The sequence below is a fragment of the Schistocerca serialis genome, chromosome 5 (assembly GCF_023864345.2).
Source record: "Schistocerca serialis cubense isolate TAMUIC-IGC-003099 chromosome 5, iqSchSeri2.2, whole genome shotgun sequence".
Classification (NCBI taxonomy): domain Eukaryota; kingdom Metazoa; phylum Arthropoda; class Insecta; order Orthoptera; family Acrididae; genus Schistocerca; species Schistocerca serialis.
In genome coordinates, this window is record NC_064642.1 from 144,688,333 (window position 1) to 144,714,385 (window position 26,053).

A 26,053-nucleotide genomic window follows, 5' to 3' on the forward strand; every position below is an offset into this window, starting at 1 on the left:
AGCAGTGGCACACAGCATATCCGAGGTAGCGATGAAGTGGGGATTTTCCCGTACGATCATATTATGAGTGTACCGTGAAGACTGAAGAGAATAGTTCGACGTGACAGAAGTGCAACCCTCCCGCAGATTGCTGCAGATTTCAATGCTGGACCATCAAGTGTCAGCATGCAAACCATTCAACGAAACATTATCGATATGGGCTTTCGGAGCGGAATGCCCATTCGTGTACCGTTGCTGACTGCACTACACAAAGCTTTACGCCTCGCCTGGGTCCATCAACACCGACATTAGACTCTTGATGACTGGAAAAATATCGCCTGGTCGGACGAGTCTCGTTTCAAATCGTATCGAGCTTATGGACGTGTACGGGTGTGAAAACAAACTCATGAATCCATGGACTCTGCATGTCAGCAGCGGACTGTTAAGGCTGGTGGAGGCTCTGTAATGGTGTGGAGAGTGTGCATTTGGAGTGATATGAGACTCCTGATACGCCTACATACGATTCTGACACGTGACGCGTACGTAAGCATCCAGTCTGATCACCTGCATCCATTCATGTCCATTGTGCATTCCGACGGACTTGGGCAATTCCAGCAGGGTATGCGACACCCCACACGTCCAGAATTGCTACATAGTGGCTCCAGGAACACTCTCCTCCATTTAAACACTTCTGCTGGCCACCAAACTCCCCAGAAATGAACATTATTGATCATATCTGGGATGCCTTGCAACTTGCTATTCAGAAGAGTTCTCAACCCCCTCGTACTCTTACGGGCTTATGGGCAGCCCTACAGGTTTCATGGTGCCAGTTCCCTTCAGCACTACTTCGTACATTAGTCGAATCCATGCCACGTCGTGTTGCGGCACTTCAGCCCCTTCGCGGGGGCCCCATACGATGTCAGTCAGGTGTACCATTTTCTTTGGCTCTTCAGTGTATATGTTGTAATATGAAATATTACAATTAGTGAACTTATATCAGCTGAACACTTCATACAACAGATTTCAGTCCACATATGTCTCTGTAAAAATCTTCGATTGGCCATGCATTACACGCAACTGCCGCTTTAGTGTGTTATGTGAGATGCTGACATAACTATTTGTCCATGAAATCGAGCTTGTTACAATGTTATAATATATACATTTAGATAAGCCGGCTACGCGTAAGTTGTATGTATCTGTACGGCCTGGTCCATAAAAGTTTCTGTACGATGAAAGTAACGCACGTACGAATGTTTCACATTAGCGCCTATGAGTGCGTGCAAGCTATTACGTCTATGCATTTTGTTTTCTGTCACCGTAATTGTGATTGTAACAAGTGCAAGCTGCTATTAGATGCAACATATAGAACATCTGTTAGGACTATCGCATCTACTTATCGTAGCAGACGACACGCAGCTTAGTAATCGTAAAATTCCAGTCACTAAGGATGTGTGTAGAGCTCGCGTACCAAATTCGATCCAGTGATAAGCTGCTGAGTCGCCTCTGCGTAGTATGAATCTGTTCAGAGTTAACACCGATTACAGTTCCAGTATAAATGTGTACACCCCATAACACAGTTTTTATAAATTGATGACTTAATTTGTATTACGATGTGGCGATAGGTGACTGTGTACAAATGTGAATTATTTACGTCTTGATGATGTGTGGTTTTCGTGATGAATGTTATGGTATATTTCTATTTTCCGTGTATTGTTCATGGTTTTATCGCCTGACGATAACGATTTTATATTACGCTTTAAATATTTTTATGGACGAATGTGGAAGCCCATTACGTGTGTTGGTATTAAAATTTACATCAGTTATCAGATTCGTGACAGTCAGAGTCTGTAATGTTATTTATGTATTATTTCATTTGGTATATGTGAACCTAATGATATCAGACGACTGAAAGTGGTTGTATAAATAAAGCATTTTACCAGCAGCTCAAGGCGTTAAGACGATATTTCATCAATTCTTATGTATACGTCTCTTGAAAGATTTGTGATGACAAACGCGTCTCTACAACTTTAAACGCAGTCTTCAACATATTACTGAAACTATAACTGAAACCACACTTTGTTAGGTCACAAAATTATCTGTGGGTACTACTTCTTATTGTGTGATTTGCGGGCAAAGATCTACAATTTCTCATTCATCAAATGACTGCTGCTGTTACGTTAGTTTCATGTTCATTCCGTAATTCCCACACCGGACGCACAGCTTATAAAAGGAAGGGAGAAACAGTAAAATTTAACGTCTCGTTAACAGTGTCATTACAGATTAAACACAGGTTGCGATCGGGTGATGGAAGAGAAAACGTCGGCAGCGATTCATCCCGGAACTAGGCTGAAGCCATTTAGGAAGACCTCAGAAAATCTGTATCTGGGTAGCCGGACGGGAAGTTGAACAGGAGTTCTTCCGAATGAGATTCCAATGTGCTAACCGCTGCGCCACCTCTCTGAGTCTTTTTTCTCTGCTGCTCTGCATCTGTGCTCCATGAAACTAAGCTGTTTCTATACCATAACTTCACAAGTATTAATCTTTCATTCCGCGTTAAATTAGAGACAAGCACTGACTCTCTAAAATAATTGCAGCCGAAGAAACCTGCAACAGATGAGTGCCATTTTTCGAAAAACCTTTTTCGCATCAAAAGAAGTACAATACGAGGGAATGGATCATAAGAGCTTCGTCATTTTAAATAGTTCTCCAGTCAAAAACTGAACACACTGGGGTTCTGTCGCAGTGAGCTGGACGGTCGAAAAGAACTAAAAGAGCCGGACTTTCATCCACCTTACAGAAATCTTGTCTCTCATATTCGGTGTTCCTCAGTTTTTACATGCCGACCGCAGTGGCCGTGCGGCTCTAGGCGCTTCAGTCTGGAACCGCGTGACCGCTACGGTCGCAAGTTCGAATCCTGCCTCGGGCATGGATGTGTGTGATGTCCTTAGGTTAGTTAGGTTCAAGTAGTTCTAAGTTCTAGGGTACTGATGACCACAGATGTTAAGTCCCATAGTGCTGAGAGGCATTTGAACAATTTTTTTTTTTTAGTTTTTATAGCACTATGAACTGGGGTCAACGCATGCCTGTAGATATTGTATACCTGATAACATATAACGAAGTGGGTCGAAAACAAATGACACAGATCTTTATCAAGTACATTTTCAGTATTACTAATCTCGACTAACAATATCGGTAATGTGCAGATCTTTATTGAAGACTATAACTCCGAATAAAGCCCTTCAAAAAAAACACAAATACAATTTTATGACGTCAACAAATATATTCGTCAAATAGACGATGTTTCTCTTTACTATGAAATATTAGTTTGGGATTTGACTCAATTATACTTTCTAGGTTGCAGTTTTTGTGAGGGATGCTGTCGAAATAACTTCAGTACACCCGTCCAGCAGTGTGAACATCCCACAGTAACAGGACCGCCCGTGAGAATCTTGGAAGTCCTGACGTCATCTGGGACAGCGTACAGTGGCACCTTGGCTGTCAGTGGTAGGCAGCTGTGCTGCGTCATATCCGTTACCGGTCCGGCAGCGAAAACTGAATTCCCTTGCTGCGTTCACGACGTCGTCGGGCTGTCGCTCTTGCTGACTACTATACTAGAGCGAAAGCAGCTACAGACTTTTATTTTGCGGTGACAGCTACAAAATTGGTTCAAATGGCTCTGAGCACAATGGGACTCAACATCTGTGGTCATCAGTCCCCTAGGACTTAGAACTACTTAAGCCTAACTAACCCTAAGGACATCACACACATCCATGCCCGAGGCAGGATTCGAACCTGCGACCGTAGCAGTCTCGCGGTTCCGGACTGAGCGCCTAGAACCGCTAGACCACCGCGGCCGGCAGGTGACAGCTACAAAGGAAGGTAGGTTAATGTCTGTCACTCCCTTAGACTGAGAGGTAGCTGGGGAGGGACCAAAACCTCTGATAGGACAAACTGGTTGAAAAAAAACTAGGCGAGGCGGAATGAGTTTCCAACAGCATTAGTTTCTCCTTCTCGTAGTATTTTGTGGTTTTGATGGTCTGTCGGGTAGAACCATAGACTGTGGCAGTTGAGGTCGTGGGTTCAATCCGGGTGGGGCCACGATTTTCCCTGTTTCTAGTCCCTCCAGGATGGCCACAGGTGAACTCAGCACGCTATCAAACTGAGTACCGGCGATCCTTATCGGGGGTAAATGGCGACAGGGGTATTGGTCTTGCCACCCTCCCCTCCTACCGCCGCGGTGAACCGAAGGCTGCACTCAACATGCAGGCAAGCCGGAAGCTCGTTCACGGGTTGAGTTTAATGCTTTGTGAATTACATTCGTGAGAATTTTCTGTCGCCGGCCGCGGTGGTCTCGCGGTTCTAGGCGCGCAGTCCGGAACCGTGCGACTGCTACGGTCGCAGGTTCGAATCCTGCCTCGGGCATGGATGTGTGTGATGTCCTTAGGTTAGTTAGGTTTAAGTAGTTCTAAGTTCTAGGGGACTGATGACCACAGCAGTTGAGTCGCATAGTGCTCAGAGCCATTTGAATTTTCTGTCTTCTCGCGTTGTGCTTTAATGGGACACTTCAAAGATAGGAGACTAACGGATGTTCAAATCGTGCGTCATTTTCGAAAGTCGTCATTATTGCTTTGGATTTGCTGTTTCATTTAAGCTTTGAATGTATTGTTGCAAATATCAAGCGAGTCTTGTAATTTTTCTGGCTCTCTCATACTATGGTTTTTCAGCCATTAACAGATTTTTTATATATTTTCTTTAATGCATTCAGTAGCTGTTGTGAACGAAAGCGCTATCTTTGATTATTCTGATCGATAATTTTCTGTTTGAAAACAACTGTAGGATTCCTTTCATAGCATCTTAATTTCTGTCGATCACGTCTTGTGGTACGTATTGTCCTCTCTTAATTCTGAAATAATGCTTTTATTTGTCAGAGAATACTATTTCTAGATTGTTCTGAAGATCTCAGTTTTCAGCTTGCTTTCTTTTTATGAATATAGCATAGTCGGTACACGATCCCTGCTAAAGCCATTATGTTCCTCTTCTTTTTAGGATAGAACCGTTTTCCTCAATCTCCTCTTTAAAACCATTTCCACCCCAAGGAAGTGATTTCCAAACTTCTGTCTACCCTCCCCCCATTTTTGAGAGAGAGAGAGAGAGAGAGAGAGAGAGAGAGAGAGATAGGTTGGGGCTAAAACTATTTTTCTGATCATAATACCTAATACCTAATCATAATACCTAGCATCCATTTTGAATAACAGAAAGTACTCTGTATAGCACGTTAATCTTAAATTTTCGTATAATCCCTTAACAGAGCTCGAGAACCAGTCTAAAAAAACACACTTGCTGCCTTAGTGTTATTGGCTCAGAAAGATGTTTTCAGTTCCTCACTCTTAAGGAACGACGATTCAGAAAAGTTTTTGGCAGCCAATCTTCTTAAATTTCATTGGGTTTCAGCTGCCAGAGAATGTCCACAGAGTAGTACTAATTTGCTGCTATGTGCGCTAAAATGTGTGTGTACATTGGTAAGGCACCAAAAGAGGTGGAGCTTAAAAGTGAAGAGAACTATATAGCTGGGTTAGACGACGGCAGTGCTAGACTCAGAGAGGCACGCTAGTAGCCGATCAGTCGTTGCTTCTCTGCAGCAGATATCAGGGGAGGACCTCTGAGTATGCTGGAGACGCAACCCGTCCGCCAGCGGCGCGTCGAAGGCTTGTCGCACTCCCCCTCGGCTACACCAGATTTCGGTGCGCCCGCACCCCACGGCTCTACCTATCTTCCCGCGGGTTCGGTAATCGTTAGGCTCAAGGAAACACTTCACACCTCGCGAACGCACGGCGGTCGATGCAGCTGACCTACATAAGCATACCACCACAAGCTGCGCCGATGGTTGCGCACTTGAACGATTAGGTCGTAACATACCGAGAATGTTCCAAGCTATTACTTTCGCAGCTGGCGTCCAAGGATGACCTTACATGATTATACTATTAAAATCTTAGCGTGATTTTAATATGTGTCTATTAATTTTACGTTTATAACGGGTACACTGGTGTTGCTGATATTGCCAAAGCGCAATATCGCTTTCGTGCGCACAGAATACCGGTAATTTACCGGCTGAAACAGATGTGATAAATGTGCGACTTGATTGCTCAATAATACAGCGAATACAAATAAATGAGATGTATTTTAGGTGGATGGCGTGTAGAGGAGCGGTACTGATTTTTGTGGTGTCCATTTTAGCATTTGTTGAGTTTGAGTCCAGTCGTTCACTACGGGAATAAAGACGTACTTTGTAGCAAAAGTGGTCATAATTTCCACGGAAAACAAACCAGAAGAGCAGCTGTACACCTAAATCATCCTCAGCCCAGTACTTTCCGATAAATATGGTTCAAATGGCTCTGAGCACTATGGGACTCAACTGCTGTGGTCATAAGTCCCCTAGAACTTAGAACTACTTAAACCTAACTAACCTAAGGACATCACACACATCCATGCCCCAGGCAGGATTCGAACCTGAGACCGTAGCGGTCGTGCGGTTCCAGACTGTAGCGCCTTTAACCGCTCGGCCACTCCGGCCGGCCCGATAAATATGCTTTAAGCGTCACTGTCTTCATCCACATCGAATACTATATTCTCTCAATGACTAAAAAATTGGCCAGGTGCGAGTCCTACTCACTGAGGGCTCCGTGCAAACTTAATTGTTTATATGTGTAGTTCATACATCCTGGGAATCGAGGATCCGACCGATTTCTGCCCGTTTTCGATATAGATGCTGGCACGATATCGGTACGGGATGTTCCAAGACTGTATCAAAATCTCTACAGTAGTTCCTCAGACTAGCCTGGACATAGAAAAGGAAGTCAGCAGAGGAATTAAGTGTGTATACGTAGATGTAGAAGATTTAATAAAATATTTTTATTTTTACTTACATTTTATGTTTGCAAGCAATTATGCTTTTGACGGAGGAAGAATTCAATGTACATTCTAATGACAAAGAAGAGACTTTTATGTGGTATAACAATTGAGTTTTGTTTACTTTGCTTGTTCTGTGAAACGATGGTTTCTACCAAATTTCATCATTCTACTCAACGGGAAGTACCCTATGCGTTTTAATGAGCGAGTTTGCAAGTTTCAAAATATGTGACATAAACTTAACAGTCGGACGTACGGACAACAAAGCGATTCTGGCGAAAATTACTTTTCTCTACATCATATGTTATAATTTCAGTCCCTTATATTCATGGGACCTGAAACAAAAAATAGTATCCCATCACTAAAATATCAGTGAGTCCCAGTTGCAGTCGGCCAGTTCAAAAATGTGAGTGTAAAATTCTGATCAAGTATGAAATGGAATTATCACGCAAGTTCAGTCGTAAGTAAAGCAGGCGACAGACTTCGGTTCTTTGTCAGGATACTAGTAAAAATGCAGTCAGCCTACAAATGATTTGCTTATAAAATTCTCTATCAGTGACTGGTAGCAGAAACTTTAAATAAATAACCATCCCACACAGTCACGGTTCACAAACATAGCCATTATGGCTGAAAATAATTATAAAATTCTCGTTCGACCCATCCTAGAACATTACTAAAGTGTGAGAAAGATCCGTACTAGATAAGAGTGAATGGATACTGAACGAATACAGAGAAGGGTAGCACAAAGGGTGGTCACAGGTTTATTTCACCAATGCAGAATATAACGATGATGATGATGACGAAGCTGAACTGGCAGATGCTTGAAGATGACGCAAACTGTCATCAGAAAGCCGACTTACAAAGTTTCGACAACCAGTTCTAAATGATGAATCGAGAAATATACTACAACCCCTTACATATCAATGTGGGAGGGATCGCAAAAACAGTATTAGGCTAATTACAACGCGCACAGTCATTTAGCAGTCATCTTCTTGGTTATATACACGAATACAACGGGAAGAAGCCCAAACACGCTGTTCAGTGGACGGTGTTCTGTCATGACATTCTGTTGTTTGCAGAGGTTAGATATGCATGTAGGTTGAGCGTGGGAATTAATTTCTTATTATTATTTTTGTTATTATTACTATTATTACTTGATACGCCTCTGGTATTAATCTATACGCAAGGGACTGCAGAATAATCATTTCTTCACTGAAAAGATTTTTAGAAGTTTCTAAGTGGACGTTATAATTAGAATACGATCGCGGAAGTCTGCGGTAGTTGTTTTATATAAGTTCGACACAGTATTAAAACGGCGTTTGATATATTTTTAGATTGAGGCTTTTCTTTGTTTTACCTTTTTGTTGAAGAAATTATATTTTTACAACAACATCCCTCATGTTATAAATCAACAAATTCGAAGAAAATCTGAATTAAATATTGACATTTTCAGTCTTGCTATAAATACTGTTTATTCTTAAGTAACAGAAAGGAAGCCCGCCCAGCTAGCCGCGCGGTCTAAAGCGCTGCTTCCCGAGCGGGAAGGCGTGCCGGTCCCCGGCACGAATCCTCCCGGCGGATTAGTGTCGGGGTCCGGTGTGCCGGCCAGTCTGTGGATGGTTTTTAAGGCGGTTTTCCATCTGTCTCGCCGAATGGGGGCTGGTTCCCCTTATTCCACTTCAGTTACACTATGCCGGCGATTGTTGCGCAAACACTGTGTCCACGTACGCGTACACCATAATTACCCTACCACGCAAACGTCTGGGGTTACACTAGTCTGGTATGAGACGTTCTCGGGGAGGGGAGGGGAGGGGGGGGGGGATACACTGTGGTCCGTCCGAACCGCGGTGGGGTGGGGTGGGTGGACTGCTGTGGCTTGTTGTGGGGTTGTGAACCACTGAGGGCTACGGCGGGACGAAGCCTCTCCGTAGTTCCTAGGTCCGCAGTTCAATACACACACAATACACAACAGACAGGAAGATAACTATGTAGAAGAAAATGTTCCACAGGTTATCCAGCCGTTTATATAACCTCGCTCAGTTTCTAGACGGTTCACTGCTCCTGGAATCTAGTAATACACTGATCACACACGTAAGAAAGCGATAGTTAAGAGGTAACGCCCAATAGGTATGCAGCACACTCAATGTAGAGGTAGTCAGTTTCTAGACGGTTCACTGCTCCTGGAATCTAGTAATACACTGATCACACACGTAAGAAAGCGATAGTTAAGAGGTAACGCCCAATAGGTATGCAGCACACTCAATGTAGAGGTAGCTCAGGTACAACCTTAACTGACCAAAGCTACTAGGAAAACTGCATGGTCTATATTTACTTACGGTAGTGTACGGTAGCCTACGGTAGTGTACAACTCCACTCAGTTCTAACCATCGACTTAAGATACTGCTCCGCAGGTTTTCAACCTGGACCACAAGGTCAAAGACCCTCGAACTGACCGTTCTTCTCTTCGCGTTACTACACATTTTCCGTGAATTTCCAGTGGAACGAGGGACTAATAGCCAACATGCTTAGTCCCTAATATCCCATCATCCAGTCTCTTAGGACGTTCCGCTGGGCAAGAGATTCGCGAGAAATGCGACCTACGTATGGGACCAGTGTCGAAAAATGGAGTTCCGTCTGGACCTGGCGTCTTCTTTGTTTCCAGCTCTTTCAGCTGCTTTTCATAGCCAGGGATGCCTATTTCTATGTCCTCCATACGGGATTTTGTACGAAGGCTTCGACTCTACTAGCGATTTCACTAACGAGGAAAGCACAATAGCCCGATTTCCCAGAAACTTCGTTCAGTGGACAAGCGGCCAGAATAGGCGAACGCATGTTTCGGCTTATCCGCACATGTTTGAACATTTTTGAGAAAACGACGGTCAACGTTTTCGGGTAATGTGTGCTTTTTAGCGAGCAGCTAGTTCAGCTGAAGTGGTCGCCCAGTGGCTAGCGTCGCAGCCTCACACTTTCGCGCCCCGTGTTCGAAACCCTATTATTATTATTATTATTTCTTTCCTTTCTCAGACGGTATGTCTGGTTAAAAATGGAAAGTGACGTGGACCTTGATCAAGCGTGACTTCCTTTTAACTGTACGGTATATGTTACATTGCATTTAGAAACTTTCGGGTAATTGAACATGTATCAATAATTACAGATTTCTGTAGTTGTATATGGCTCTGAGCACTATGGGACTCAACTGCTGTGGTCATAAGTCCCCTAGAACTTAGAACTACTTAAACCTAACTAACCTAAGGACATCACACACATCCATGCCCGAGGCAGGATTCGAACCTGCGACCGTAGCGGTCGTGCGGTTCCAGACTGTAGCGCCTTTAACCGCTCGGCCACTCCGGCCGGCTGTAGTTGTATATATACGTTTGGATGTAGCTGTATTGCGTTGATGTACTGGTGGATATTGTGTGGTATGACTCCTGTAGTTGATAGTATAATTGGTATAATGTCAACTTTATCCTGATGCCACATGTACTTGACTTCCTCGACCATTATTATTATTATTATTATTATTATTATTCATTTATCTACCTATTTCCGTAGATTATTAAACAGATGTTTTCAAATGTATATTGAAATAACGTTTTCTTTATTCTTCTACTATCTGAGTGTCTTCTGAATGAATTAAAGAGAAGAAACAATAAATGAATTGAAAAATTATTTGAAGTTGTTTTTGGTGAAATTCCTTTAGTGTATCTTGATTCATAATCAGTTGCAAACATCATCAGTTTTGGGAAAAGTGATCAGTTATGTGTGGTTTACATCGAAATTATTGCCAACACATGAAATCTTCAGCAGTGTTAACGACACTCTTTGCCGGGTGAGATTCATACGAAGAAATGCCACTGTGGCAAACATACCTTCGTGCGATGTTCGTAGTGTTCTGAATTTCTACGTTTCGAATGTTTCTATGGTTGGTATCATCGAAGGAATTGCATCAAATCTTCCTGAAAAATAAATGTAAGAATAAAATATAAGAACTGATATGAGACTGAAACACAGGAATATGAGAATTTAAAAAGGATTGTAACCCCTGAAAATACCATACACACATATATTATATAATAAATGTATGACACTTATTGTGAAACCCAGCTGTAATTTTACAGTTAATATAACGGTCTTGTACCCCCTAACGATAAAAACATTCGTGTAGTAACCGTCTAACGACATTGGAAGATAAATGAAAAACTTAAAAACAGTAGTACAGTTTCGCCACCATTTCAGCTGAGCAGGTGGCACGATAAAAGGCATCTAAATTATTTCTAAAACTTTGACGGTCGATCTCTCAGAAACGGCCGAGTGTCTACGGATAAGCAGAAACACGTGTACGCTTATTATGGCTCCCCTTCCACTGAGGAAAGTTTCTGGAAAATCGGGTTATGGCACTTGCCGTGTTTTCCCCGTTAGTTGGAAACTATTTTGAAATTAAATTCTTGTATTATATTTTTCAATCCTTGGAACACAAACAACATTAAACGGCTTTGTACCTTTTTACTAGTCGTCGTCAGATGATGTGAACAGATTGCCATACTGTTTGTGATTCTCAAGATCGAAAACTACAATAAAATATTTTTTTATGTGACGGCGAGTGTTACCTTTACACATTATGTCTAGAGTGTGTATTTTTAAACGGTTTACTATAGCACGATATTGCTGCATTTAGTCTGGTGAAATGATGGCTGGCGAGGGGGTATAAATGGCCGAATAACAACGAACTGACGTGATGTGAACTGATCAGAATGCACGATGGGTGAACTCGACCTAGAAACTTGCCTACTAAATATTTTGAACAGAATGGCTTAACGACATGACTACAGCAGCTACACTGGATAAACACATTGTTTATAACGGTCGGTACCGTATTTATGTGAAATGCTGTTACGAAGTAATTTACGTCGATAAACACTCTTAAATTTAACAAACTTCATTACGTTAGACTCCATAGACGCCACGAACGTTTTAAACCTTGAAGCCACGGTTCCTCCGGCTCTGCAAGCTTTTTGTTGAAAACCTGATGTTTAGCGCCTTAGGGGCAATTTCAAACCGATACTAAGAAGCTAAAAGACACCTTGGGGAGAAAGGAAAAAGAATGTGTCGGCATTCGTATCAGTATGTACGAGGGTAAGTCAATTACTATTCGCAATTTAGTTATATTTTTGTTTATTTTGGTAGTACTGTCGTTTTACGTTGATGGCGCACGTTTTGTTTATTTGTTGTTACATCTTTGCAATTTTCAAGCTGTTAGGTTAGTTTCGTTATCGCTGCCGTGCTGTTAACGATGGCTGCTCCGCTGTCTATTTGCAGCAAAGAAGAGCAACGTTCAGTGATCCGTTTTTTGTGGTCAGAAGTTGTATCAGGGGCCGAAATTCTTCGAAGATTTTCGGTACAGTACGGGAACAGTGTTTTGCCACAACGCAGTCTCTACGAATGGATTAAAAAATTCGGAAATGGTCGCACAAGTGTTATGCGCGCTGAAGGAGCCGGACGACCGTTTACCGCCACAAATGAAGAAACCATTGAGCGTTCACGTGAAATGATTCTCTCAGACAGACGATTAACTGTTGACGAAGTGGCACATCGTCTGCAAATTAGTCGCGGTTCTGCCTACGAAATCATCCACAACAGACTTGGGATTCATGAAGTTTGCGCAACATGGGTCGCAAAACAATTCACACAGTTGCATAAACAAACGCGCTTGGACATCTGCAAAAAACATTTGGATCGCTATGGTAACGAAGGGGACAACTTCTTAGACAGGATCATTACTGGTTACGAAACATGGATCCATCATTACGAGCCGGAGAGTAAACGGCAGAGTATGGAATGTTTGGATGTTTATCCAAATTCGCCGTGCAAGAAAAAGTTCGAGACTCAACCGCCCGCAAGAAAAATGATGCTTATAGTTTTTTGGGACGCACAAAATCCAGTACTGGAAGGTTATGGGGAAAGGGGCACAACAATAAACAGTGTATGTTACAGTAATAGGCTTGCTGCAATTCGAAGCAAACGCCGAGGATTGCTGTCAAAAAGTGTTGTGTTGTTGCACAACAATGCCCGTCCGCATACTGCTGCCCACACTGCTGAAACGCTTCAGAAACTCAAATTTGAAGTACTGGATCATCCTCCATATAGTCCCTACTTGCTCCTTCTGACTATCACTTGTTTGGTCCACTCAAACAGGGATTAAGAGGCCGTCGATTTGCCTCGGTCAAAGCAGTGAAAGAAGCGGTGCATTCCTGGCTCGCAGCTCAACAGGGAATCTTCTTTTATGGGGACTTCAGGAAGCTTGTACAACGATGGGCCAAGTGCGTTGAAATACAAGGAGACTACGTCGAAAAATGATGTTCTTGTAAGTTTCCTATTTGATTACTATAAAATTTTATAACTACTTTGCGGATAATAGTTGACTTACCCTCGTATGTTGTAAAGAGGAGTTAAAATCTTTAGGAATGCAGCGAGTCCCAACAAAACTAAATTCAGGTATAAATAATGGAATCTGTGATGAGCATCACGTTCAGCAGAGAGGACAGCAACAACAGAGGAGGGGAAAGGCAGCACGTAACGTGACGCCGGTGTGCTGTTTGCGTCCAGCCGAGGTGCGGTCAGAGGAACGACCGAGGAGGCGGCAGCGAAAATGTCACCGCGACCTCATCCAACGCAATTAGAGCCGGCTACGCACCGCAGATTTTAATAACGATGCAGCTTCTGCGGGTGAAACCTCGTAGAACGGCCACTGGATGTCGTCAGCTTCGAGCGGGGCGTGAGTGATGCTTACATACAACAGTCGTCGTAAACAGGGTTATTGTCGATGTCCAGCTGTCACGGATACTGTCGTAAAAGCTTTCTCTCTGTGACGGGAGACGACAAGCGTGTCTAACAGAAACAGAAAAAAATGTCTGCACGCGCTGCAAATTAGAGACACTGGAGCGCAGCAAGAAACGTAACGGAAAATCGTTCTACCTGCCGCCGGAGGCGAGCGTGGGCTGAAAATGGTGTCAGTCCATAGCCGCTTATTAATGCGACATTTTCCTGTCTCGTTCAACGTAGGTGTGACGTGGGCCGAGAACCTGCCCAAGGACTATCAGCTTGAGCTCTCACGGCCAACGGGGCAGCCACAGCGTTCTTCCCAAACGATGCTGTCTCTCTGTCCTGCTTCGTGCAGGCTTTGAAGTATTGTCATATTTTCTCCTGTTTAGTATCCAACTTCAGATGTGCTCGGAGGAAACTGTGACAGTGAAAGCACTAAGACTTATTGCCCACATAACACTTGCGGCGCAGTAAATAGTTAAAAACAATAATGCTGTTTTCGTCTAAGACTAACAGTTGCTAAAGATTTTAAGTAAATACTGCGTTATAAATCGCAGATCCTTCTTTACGTTTCTTACTTCTGGTTCATTTACATACTTATGAACTCCTTATCTCACCTGACGATATATAATAGACAAGATACGACACAGCTTACTAACTGAAAAAAAAATGCTGTTAGCACGTGAGTGATTAGAAGGTAAGTAAGAATAATCGAAAACTAGTAATATTAACATCAAATCCATAGTGTTGAGGGGTGCTGTCCCGGTAAGTGACATTCCTGACGGCGTTTAAGCTTTAGGAGTAGGGTACCATTGGGCAGAGTTGATATTAAAAAGTTTAGAATATGTGTTTAACAGGTTCCAATAGGCTGTCTTTATTTTTGCTGTTCACATGTACTATATGTTCTCGGTTTTAGAATTATATTGAGAATGGCGTACCTCACGTTGTAAAGAAGACATATACCATCGCATAGTTAGCTGATATAGAGTTCATAGAAATTAAATGCGAAAAAAATTTTGTATGTAGGATGCATGACACAATTAACACACAGTTAAACGGACCTGAAAGAGACAGAAATAAGGATCAATAGCTTTTGCACCAACTACTTCCGTTACAAAAATAAGAGTGTTCGACATTCGTTGGTATCTCTTATATCTTTAAAAAGAGTGCTTGGTGACTGTACACAGCGGAAACTCGTCACACTGGCGCAGATATTCTAGAAATATAGCTGATTATATTTATCATTTAAGGGTCTCCTAACCATAGGGAAGTTGTAGGACATTAGGGATCACAAAATGTAACTTGTATCGAGAATACAAAACTTTTATTTAATCTAATCTTGTGAACAACTGACAATGAATAATACAGAGAAATCTTCTGAAAACAGAAGCAAACAGAGATAAAATAACTCTAAACCTCTTTGGACTCGTGTTTAACGGGAAGACTGCAAGATAAAAATAAGACTTCCACGTGTGAGCTGCTCGCAAAAACAAGATAAATGAAACAAATATTTATCTAGATAATTTAGTGTTAAAGATGTACAACCAAATGAATTAAATGTGAGCTGCACACAAAATGGTTTACGCTCTGCCGGAGCTGAACATACGTTAAACTACAGAGAGAAGACGCCAGTCTGTACTAGATTTTAGCTGGGAAGCGAATCCTCTCCACTCTTAAGTTCTCATTTCAATTCTCATAATCCCCAAGCTCCACTTGGAGGGGAGATTGATAGCTGCTGCCAGTCTGATGGACGAAAATGTTCCCTATTTTACGTAAAAACCGGGGAAAGCACCAGAAACTTTCCATTCAACCTTGCAAAAAGCTTCAAAGTGGTTCAATATGGTTGGTACTTGTTTAGAACAGTTTCTCTGCATTGGTCATCACTGCTCTCGCCGCGCCTAATGGCAGGAGCGTTACTTCAGATCCAACAGTCTGCAATTTTGGAGGGAAGCAAAGAGCTTCTTCACGTCAGGGAGGCACTGGTAGGCGACCTCGTCTTTGATATCCGGTGAGAGAAGCAAATTTCACCCTCAAGTGCCTTCAGGGGAAAACTGAAGCGACCGGCCGCGCCTTGCCTGTAGCAAGCGAATTAGCGCCAGGGACTATTTACAATTAGCATTGCGGGAAACAGCACCAGTTTCCGGGAAAATTAGCTGTCTTCGAGGAGAAGCTGTTCCCTACTTTTAAGGGCTGTGAAAAGCCGTCTGCCGACGGTACAGGACTGCCGAGGACTCAAGACCCACTACCTTCAGACGAGAAATCTAATACTTTCCGCTCCCAGCAAAGTGTACGGAGCTCACACAATTAATTATCGCGGAATCGTAACATAGCTGAAACAAAACCTATAGCCCGCTTAAAATAGTTCTAAGCTTAATACTAAATATCTCTAAACATTCAGCACTAACCGTTAATATTTTTACGCATGTTATTGGGCACTAACCCGTTTATTCTAAGGCGGCACTAGTGTGCGATACTAATTTTACTTTCGTTAACGGTGGGAATTAGCTTCTCTCTTCCCACACCGACCTTAGTATGAGTAGAATAATTCTTGAAGTATAACCTTCATTGGAACTAGACACTAGTCAGCATACTAACGCAATTCGCTACTGGCAAACCATTTGTGCTGCAGTACCTGCTTCATAACATACAGTAGGAACTAACCACGGCAACTATTATATGCCATATGTAACACACCGTCGAGTACAGTTCGAGAAATTTTTTACTGAGAACGGACTAACTGCAGCAAACTAAGCAATCACATCCAGACAATAATAATTTTTTCCAGCCACAGATGTATAGTTTCTTATGACAAATTAGATAAAACAAGTCGAAACAAGAAACCAAGCTACTTAAAACAGAATCTAACCCACCTCACGTTCCTGAGACGTAGCATTCACAATGCACCTCTCTCAGACAACAGGCAGGGACCACTTGCGCTGAAGAGCAACGGTTGTGTGACAACACCCGGAACGTTGTTAGTTTCTCAAAATAATAACAACCAACAGATCATGACGTTCCCCTTGCACAGCATGCAGGAGACCTCTTCACCGACAGACAGCCTCCACAGAACTCACAACTACCACAATAAAATATCATCGTTCTCTGACGCCAATGTCAATGATACATCATCATCAATTAATAGCGGAGGGTTCACACTGACAAATGCAACTAACGGACAACGCAACTAGCAACTGGGCTATCAGGCTGATTGCATGCGACACTAAACGTACAGCACCAAAACACAGCTCACGTAGTTGTGGAAATAACACACTCAAACAACTGGATTTCCGAAGACTTGATATCACTGTGCTGTGGAAAACGCATTCACACAGACACTGACCTGCATGCGACCGTAAAGTGCATACCCGAAACACCAAACCCACATAATAGTGTAAATCTCACTATGTAACCAATTCTATTTCATAACACACGATAGCACCGTGCTCTAGGAAAACGTGCTCACGCTCATATTATGGTTAAGAGACGTGCACGTGTGTCCTATCAAAAACACTCATTTCTCCCACTGGTGCTGACCCTGCCCATCCTCAGGCATTCCACGATTTTAGGCACTGTTTGAAAGGGTGTGTTGTTCGACCTTTATCTGTATTGCCTGGCTAATGTAGAGGCATGTGTTAAAACTGCATTTTACTTGGTTGCAGCTACATTTTACCTACCATGATGTCGTGTTGCAGGACGAGAGGACGCGAGATGGCGCTGGTGCAGCCCGGTCTGCCAGGTGCCGCCACCACCACCGCCCCCGCCGCCCCCGTGTCGAGGCTGGCGCAGATGCAGGTGAGCAGCAACTCAAGCTTTACCGCGCCCTACCAGCAGGGCAGAGAATGCAAGCTGTCTTTATGCTTGCAATGTATCAACGTTAACGGCGTGCATTTCATAGTTGTGAACACTTATTGTCCCGAACACATTCGACCATTATTGTAATAATTATGGTTCATTTTAGCAAAAAATGAAACACTCTTTGCATTCACATGGCTTCATAAATGAAACGAACTGTTTCGTAACGCTTCATCCACAATAGCGGAAGAAATCAACCGTTTTCAGCAGCCTCTGAACGATAATAACGAAGATCGAAGTCCAGTTCCTTGCTACGCCAGTGTATTCAAATATGTCTAAGAAGTTGTTGCCTAAAATATTATAAAAATCTCTACAACCTTAAGCAGTAGGTAAGTACTCCGCAAGTCACGATGTGGTGTTTGGCGGAGGTTTCATAGTGTACCTGACTCATCTCATTCCACTCAGATCATTTATACAGCTATTATCCTTCCACAAAGGCCATAATTATGCTCATATCGTTATGGTAGCTACGAGAGATGTATTATGGAGGAGGTAGATGTTTCCTGAGTCATTCTGGAAAGTGTATTCTTGAAATTATCTGAGTAAGCCTTCCTGCAATGCAAAATCCCTCTTATGTCGTCCTTCACTGCAGTTTGTCGAGCTTATCAATATAACAAACGGAAGTAAATATTCTAATTTTAATTTCTTATGGTTAAAAGCATCCAGGAAGCTTTCAAAGTATCAAATAAAAAATCTGGTTGCTGCTGTCTTCAGCAGAAGAATTATCTCCACTCTCTCACACTGAGTGAAGCCTCTATACTTTGCTTATTTTTTCATGTCATTAATTCCAATGGTTGGAGGAAAAATAAAACACAGGAAAAGCTTGCACGACTAGAGGGGCGGAGAAAATTAGGTGCCTTCGAAGCAAAGAGAATGTATATGAACATCACGAGCTTAGATGGCGAGCCAATAACAGCAAACGAGGCAACTCTGAAAAAGCATCTCGGGATTCCAGCTTAGTTATTGCTGTGTATATACTTCGTAATGGGATCTGTCTCTTATAACATAGGCTGATTAAAGTGGAACTGAAGAACTCTTGACGCTAAAACAGAATTTGGAAATTTGTGGTAAGGACTATGGGACCAAACTTCTGAGGTCATCGGTCCCTAGGCCTACAACCTACTTAATCTAGCTTAAACTAACTTACGCTAAGACAACACACACACACTTATGCCCGAGGGAGGAATCGAACCTCCGAAGGGTGGAAGCCGCGCGGAGCGTGACAAGGCCCCCCAGACCGCGTGGCTACCCCGCGCGGCACTAAAAGAGAGAGAAAACATTTGCATGTGGATGATTTTCAATCGACTTCTGGAAGTTAGAAATTACTGGGAAAACCGGGATTTTCATATATAAGTTGAGAAACACTCGGAGTGTGGAATGAGATTTTCACTCTGCAGCGGAGTGTGCGCTGATATGAAACTTCCTGACAGATTAAAACTGTGTGCCGGAGCGAGACTCGAACTCGGGACCTTTGCCTTTCGCGAGCAAGTGCTCTACCAACTGAACTACCCAAGCACGACTCTCGCCCCGTCCTCACAGCTTTACTTCTGCCAGTACCTCGTCTCCTACCTTCCAAACTTTACAGAAGCTCTCCTGCAGTGTGTGCTTCACCATGGGTGTAGACTGAGGTGACAAAAGTCATCGGATACTTCCTAATATCATGTCGACGTCCTTTTGCTCGGCGTTGTGCAGCAACTCGATGTAACGTGCACTCAACAATTTTTTGGAAATATTGAGCCATGCTGCCTCTATAACTAGCCATAATTGCGAAAGTGTGACCGTTGCAGGATATTGTGCACGAACTGACCTCTCGATTATGTCCGATAGATGTTCGAAGGGATTCATGGCGGGCAATCTGGGTGACCAAATTATTCGCTCGAACTGTCCAGAATCTTCGGACATGGCATATTGTCATCCACAAAAATGTCGTAATTGTTCGGGAACAGCCGACCGCGGTGGCCGAGCGGTTCTAGGCGCTTCAGTCCAGAACCGCGTGACTGCTATGGTCGCAGATTCGAATCCTGCCTCGGGCACGGATGTGTGTGATGTCCTTAGGTTAGTTCGGTTTAAGTAGTTCTAAGTCTAGTGAGGGACTGATGACCGAAGACGTTAAGTTCCATAGTGCTCAGAGCCATTTTTTGTTGGGGAACATGAAGTCCATGAATGGCTGCTGATGGCCTCCAAGTAGACAAACAGCCATTTCCAGTCAATAACCAGTCCAGCTGGACGAGAGGACCCAGTCCAATCCATGTAAACATGGCCCACACCATTATGAAGTCACCACCAGCTTGCACAGTGCCTTGTTGACAACTTGGGTTAATGGCGTCATGGTGTCTGCGTCACACTCGAACCCTAGTCAGCTCTTACCAAATGGAAACGGGATTCATTTGACCAGTTCCTGTTACCAAAGGCACTCCAGTGAATCGTCTGTTGCCATAGACTGTTAACGCCAAATTTCGTCGCATTATCCTTACGGATACGATCGCTGTACGATCCGTATTGATTTTTGCGGTTATGTCATGCAGTGTTGTTTGTCTGTTAGTACTGACGACACTATGCAAATGCTGCTGCTGTCGGTCTTTAAGTGAAGGTGTCCTTGGTGAGAGGTTATGTCAGTAATGCGGTATTCTCGTCACACTCTTGACACTGTAGGTATCTGAATATTGAATTCCCTAACGATTTACGAAACGGAATGTCCCATGCGTCTAGCTCCAACTACCATTCCACTTTTAAAATCTCTTAGCTCTCGTCGTGCGGCCATAATCACGTAGGAAACCTTTCCACATGAATCACCTGAGTACAGCTGACAGCCCCACTAATACACTACCCTTTTATATGTTGTATACACGATACTGCCGCCATCTGTATACACTGAGCCAAATCATTACGACCACCTGCTTAACAGCTTGTTTGTCCGTCTTTGGGACGAAATACTGTACATCACTGATTCTGTGTATCAGGAATCCGACAGTTTGAAAATGAAATGGCTCTGAGCACTATGGGACTTAACTGTTGAGGTCGTCAGTCCCCTAGAACTTACAACAACTTAAACCTGACTAACCTAAGGACATCAAACACATCCATGCCCGAGGCAGGATTCGAACCTGCGACCGTAGCGGTTGCGCGGTTCCAGACTGTAGCGCCTAGAACCGCTAGGCCACTCCGGCCGGCTCCGACAGTTTGTTGGTACGTTTGTGGTCGCATGTGGTATTAGATGTCTACCCACTGGTCATGTAATTCGGTAAACGACGGGCCGCAGATTTGAGTACGCGGTAATGGCACCCGATAGCAACCCAGATGGATTCCATAACATTCAAATCAGGCGACTTTGGTGGCCGACATATCAACGTGAGTTCACTGTAATGCTACTCAAACCACTTTAGCGTGGTTCTGGCTGAGACTCATGGACAATTCCACTGCTGAAAGACATAAAGCATGAACGGATGCAAGTGTTTCGCAGCTGTCAGCGTGTCTTCGATTACTACCACAGGTCGCTTTCAAGTGCAGGAGAATGTCTCCCATAGCATAATACTGCTCTCATCAGCTGCTCGTTTCGAGTCGCCGTTCACTTCGATGGCGGCGTTTGTGGAGACGACCAGCGACCTCTTGTAACAAAAATGCCATTCACCCGAAGAGCCGGCACGTTTCCGTTGATCGACGGTCGAATCCTCGTGGTCCCGTGCCCATTATAATCGTATTGATGATGTCATTGGGCCAACATGTGAACATGTAGGGGTGGCCGGCTGCGGAGCTCCATGTTCAGAAATGTGCGATGAATGGTGTGCTCCGAAACACTTATGCGTGCACCAGCAATGCGCTCTTTCGGCAGAGATGCTACGGATCACTAACTATCGTATTTCACGGAGCAGACATGCCTCCGAACGCCATGTTCTGTGAAGAGTCGTAGACGTCCAACCATTTAGCGCCTAGTCGTGGTTTCACTGCTCGTCTGTCTTTCTGTAGCTGTTCTCGACAGTAGCGCGTGAAGATTCGAACAGCTGCTCCGTTTTTGAGATACTTGTTTCAAAGGTTCTGCGTTTCAATAATCTGCCCTTTGTTAAAGTCGCTTACCTCGTTGGATTTCCCCATTTGCAGCTCGTATCTTCCCCCGTCCGTGTGTGCAACGCTTACATACTCTTGTAGTCCGCGTCACCTGCCCACAACGCCACCAGGCAGCATGCAACGTCGCGATGGCCAGTGGTCATAATACTTCGACTGATCAGAGAGTGTGCGTGCGTATCTCTATCCTATGACTTTTGTCACCTCAGTGTGTAACATCCGGTCGCTGGCTCCACTCAATACTGCAATAGATGTGAATCTCTGACAGTGTTACCCACTCTTGCTGGCGGGGCGTCAGAATATAGTACTGAAAAACCGATGGCTATAAGACAACACGTAAAGTGTTCTCCGATTTATACTTTTTTGCATGTGTACACTTCAGGCTTTAACTACAGTTTAATCGTCAGTCGATTACAGCAAGGACCGAAATGGCAAACAAGTCCTTTTCGGCAGCTGTCTGTCTGCAGCCTTTGACACAAGAGTTTATATTTACACTACTGGCCATTAAAATTGCTACACTAAGAAGAAATGCAGATGATAAACGGGTATTCATTGGACAAATATATTATACTAGAACTGACATGTGATTACATTTCCACGCAGTTTGGGTGCATAGATGCTGAGAAATCAGTACACAGAACAACCACCTCTGGCCGTAATAACGGCCTTGATACGCCTGGACATTAGGTCAAACAGAGCTTGGATGGCGTGTACAGGTACAGCTGCCCATGCAGCTTCAACACGATACCACAGTTCATCAAGAGTAGTGACTGGCGTATTGTGAAGAGCCAGTTGCTTGGTCGCCATTGACCAGACATTTTCAGTTGGTGACAGATCGGGAGAATGTGCTGACCAGGGCAGCAGTCGAACATTTTCTGTATCCAGTTATGCCCGTACAGGACCTGCAACATCCGGTTGTGCATTATCCTGCTGAAATGTAGGGTTTCGCAGGTATCGAATGAAGGTTAGAGCCACGGGTCGAAACACATCTGAAATGCAACGTCCACTGTTCAAAGTGCCGTCAATGTGAACAAGAGGTGACCGAGACGTGTAATCAATGGCACCCCACACCATCACGCCGGGTGATACGCCAGTATGATGATGACGAATACACGCTTCCAATGTGCGTTCCCGCGATGTCGGCAAACACGCATGCGACCATCATGATGCTGTACCTGGATTCCTCCGAAAAAATGACGTTTTGCCATTCGTGCACCCAGGTTCGTCGTTGAGTACACCATCGCAGGCGCTCCTGTCTGTGATGCAGCGTCAAGGGTAACCGCAGCCATGGTCTCCGAGCTGACAGTCCGTGCTGCTGCAAACGTCGTCGAACTGTTCGTGCAGATGGTTATTGTCTTGCAAACGTCCCCATCTGTTGACTCAGGGATCGAGACGTGGCTGCACGATCAGTTACAGCCATGCGGATAAGATGCCTGTCATCTCGACTGCTTGTGATACGAGGCCGTTGGGATCCAGCACGACGTTCCGTATTACCCTCCTGAACCCACCGATTCCATATTCTGCTAACAGTCGTTGGATGTCGACCAACGCGAGCAGCAATGTCGCGATACGATAAACCGCAATCGCGATAGGCTACAATTCGACCTTTATCAAAGTCGGAGACGTGATGGTACGCTTTTCTCCTCCTTACACGAGGCACCACAACAACGTTTCGCCAGGCAACGCCGGTCAGCTGCTGTTTGCACGTTGTAGGTGTCGCATCGGCGCCAACCTTGTGTGAATGCTCTGAAAAGCTATCATTTGCATATCACAGCATCTTCTTCCTGTCGGTTAATTTTCGCGTCTTTAGCACATTATCTTCGTGGTGTAGTAAATTTTAATGGCCAGCAGTGTATTTGTATTGTGAATTACCTTCATAATTATTCAGATCAACGAGTGCCCCAAAGATATCCCTATTTTCTTGCAAGTACACTCTGCATATGTAGAGTGCTAGATCTGAATCTGTTGTTCATCCGAGGGATGTTTATACCCTGAGAAAGGCTTCTTTCTGCTGAGTGGAGTGCACGTAAAGTGGTGGAGATGGTTGGCCGTGATAGCCGCTGACCGTCTGTCTGCCTCGTAACGGCCGACGCCCATGTTGCCGGTTACACAGCGACCGGAAACATCTAGTAACAGATAAGAGAAAAGCTGTCTTACCTCAAATTGCATGTTTCCTTTCAGCTGTCAGGGAATTAAGAGACTGGTGCGTTGTAGTGTACCCTTCTCCTCGGGGTTCTGCCGTGAAAAATATAAAATAGAAAATCTGATTGGGTTTGGAATTTTGGTGGTTTCAGTTACGGATAAGGCGGACTTCGTATTATTGATTGAGATCGTGCTGTAATTTGACCGTGCATGGCAGATCGGGTCGGCAACACTACAAAAAGCGACTGTACGGAAATAGCATCAGAAACTAATTGAAATTTACCTTATAATCTTGTTAGATACGCAGTATTAATTACGATGTAGTCTTCATGGCTGTCCTCCTAACTTCTCTTGTAGGACGACCCGTCTTTCACTTTCCTCGGTCTGTTGAAAACTTCTTCAAGTTGTCACTGTCATGATCAATTTACAAATTTGATGATAACCACCTCGAATCACTATTGAAACAACCTCGCTTTATAATGTAATTTTAATTTCCACCCAAAAGCACATTCAACACATCGCCGAAAAATACACGTCTTTCGTATGAAGACAAGAGAGAGAGTGTAATCAATTAGTTGTTAAAAACAAAAACCTACGCAAAAGTAAAAAAAAAATAAACGAACAAAATTATTTATAAAAATCGGTCGCTGGCGCAGCGCTCTTCTGCGTGCGCGATCGTAAATTATATCTTTGTATTGGCGGAGGCGCGGTAGTCAAAGTACCATTACAGTGTTTAGCACAACAAATCTTCTTCATTAAATGTCGTAGTAACATTAAATGCAGTATTAAGACTGTCGTTGAAATTACCTTTAACTGCATTTACTTGAGGAGAAAAATAAGAAATATTGGCTATCTCTGGTGGGTTTAAACTGTGTCACTCCGCGACCAAAACCCGGATTCATTCGTTTGAGGATCAGTGCTGTTTTAATCAGGACCCCGACAATCTGCCTTACATCTTATAATGTTTAGCTGGTTCGGCACTATTTGTCTTCTACAGCTTCTTCCAGTAGCAAGTTTATCATTTCTGGCGTCACTAGCACATCTTCAACTATTGTGTCTGCGCCTAGTGTTTTCCAAGGGCTAGTTATCTATTCCTTCTAGTACGTCATTCCTATCTACTACACCGGTTCATCTGATGTCTATCATTCTTAAAAATTGTACTGAAATATTTCAAACGCTATGCCCGCTTTAAGTGGTCTGCTATATCGTTTAAGCGTAGCAAGTATCGCATTTAAGGTGCCGAACTGTGAAAATATGTGTAATTTTCCGATACTTGTCATGTGTTGAATAGATGAAAATCGTTATTGAGAGAAACATGAATTTTGTTCTACAATGAAATCTTTGGCTTTTCAGAAAATAAGTTTTATAATGGATTAAGGCAAAACATTATCTGTAGTATTTTGTGTTTGCGTAAGTGATATTGTAATTTAATAAACGAATTCACACAGGTGGACCTGGAAGGAATTTTGCTTGCACTAGCATTAATATATCTCCTGTAATTTATTGGCTTAGTATCTCGGATAGAAGTGAATACTGTAGACTACTGTCGAAATGGACATAGCATTCGATTTACTGTGGTTCGCATTAACGCTATAATTATTCACTGAAAATTATTCAGCCAAACCGAGGAGTTGTGCCTCTCTTCATACGTTAAGAATTTTCCAGTAGACAGCCATTCCTTCTTTCGAAGGCTGAAGTTCTTTCGTTCTCGCAAGCATTCGTGGGACGTATTAAAATGATGGGGCCCTTCCTACTTAGAGTCAGGTGTGACGATGTGTGGAGTGAGTAACTGTGATGAATAACTGAGCTGCGTAATGTTAAGAATGTGTGATCATTTTAGAATTGACGTACAGCAGTCCACGCTAGAATGTTTTCCTCGGAGTTCAGTAACCTACATCACGAATACTTTCTTTATTTGCAACCATCTGACTCTCATTTCGAAGTGCGTGAGAAGAGTCTTAAATTTAACTCGTCCAAATACGTCATGAGTGCATTTGGAGAGTAGTGCAGTGTAAAGAATAAGAAAGAGGCGGAGAGTGGCGGAGAGTGTAATCGGGTGCTACTGCGCAGCCAACGGCATCAAGAGAATCTCCGAACTTGCCCCCTCCCCTAAAATTTCTTGTGACCCTCCACTACCCCCTTCCTGTTCCCTGAAAATGTTACTTGCGATCATCCACACTTTTTACTTGCCACAGATACTTCATTTTTAATAGTAATAACAATAAAATATACGAACTATATTTTAATATGACAATAATAATCTGTTTATATCAGTACTCAATATTTCGGTTTG

The 26,053-nt window shown here is 43.4% G+C and overlaps 1 protein-coding gene across 1 annotated transcript in view; it reads left to right on the top strand.

The window, feature by feature from the left end:
• Positions 1–26,053, top strand: part of LOC126482337 (serine/arginine repetitive matrix protein 1-like) — a 477,373-nt gene that overhangs the window by 61,853 nt on the left and 389,467 nt on the right. The window contains exon 2 of the mRNA XM_050106408.1: positions 17,400–17,499. Within this exon, the coding sequence (XP_049962365.1) occupies positions 17,416–17,499 (84 nt within the window). The 5' untranslated portion in view covers positions 17,400–17,415. The remainder of the gene's footprint in view (positions 1–17,399; positions 17,500–26,053) is intronic.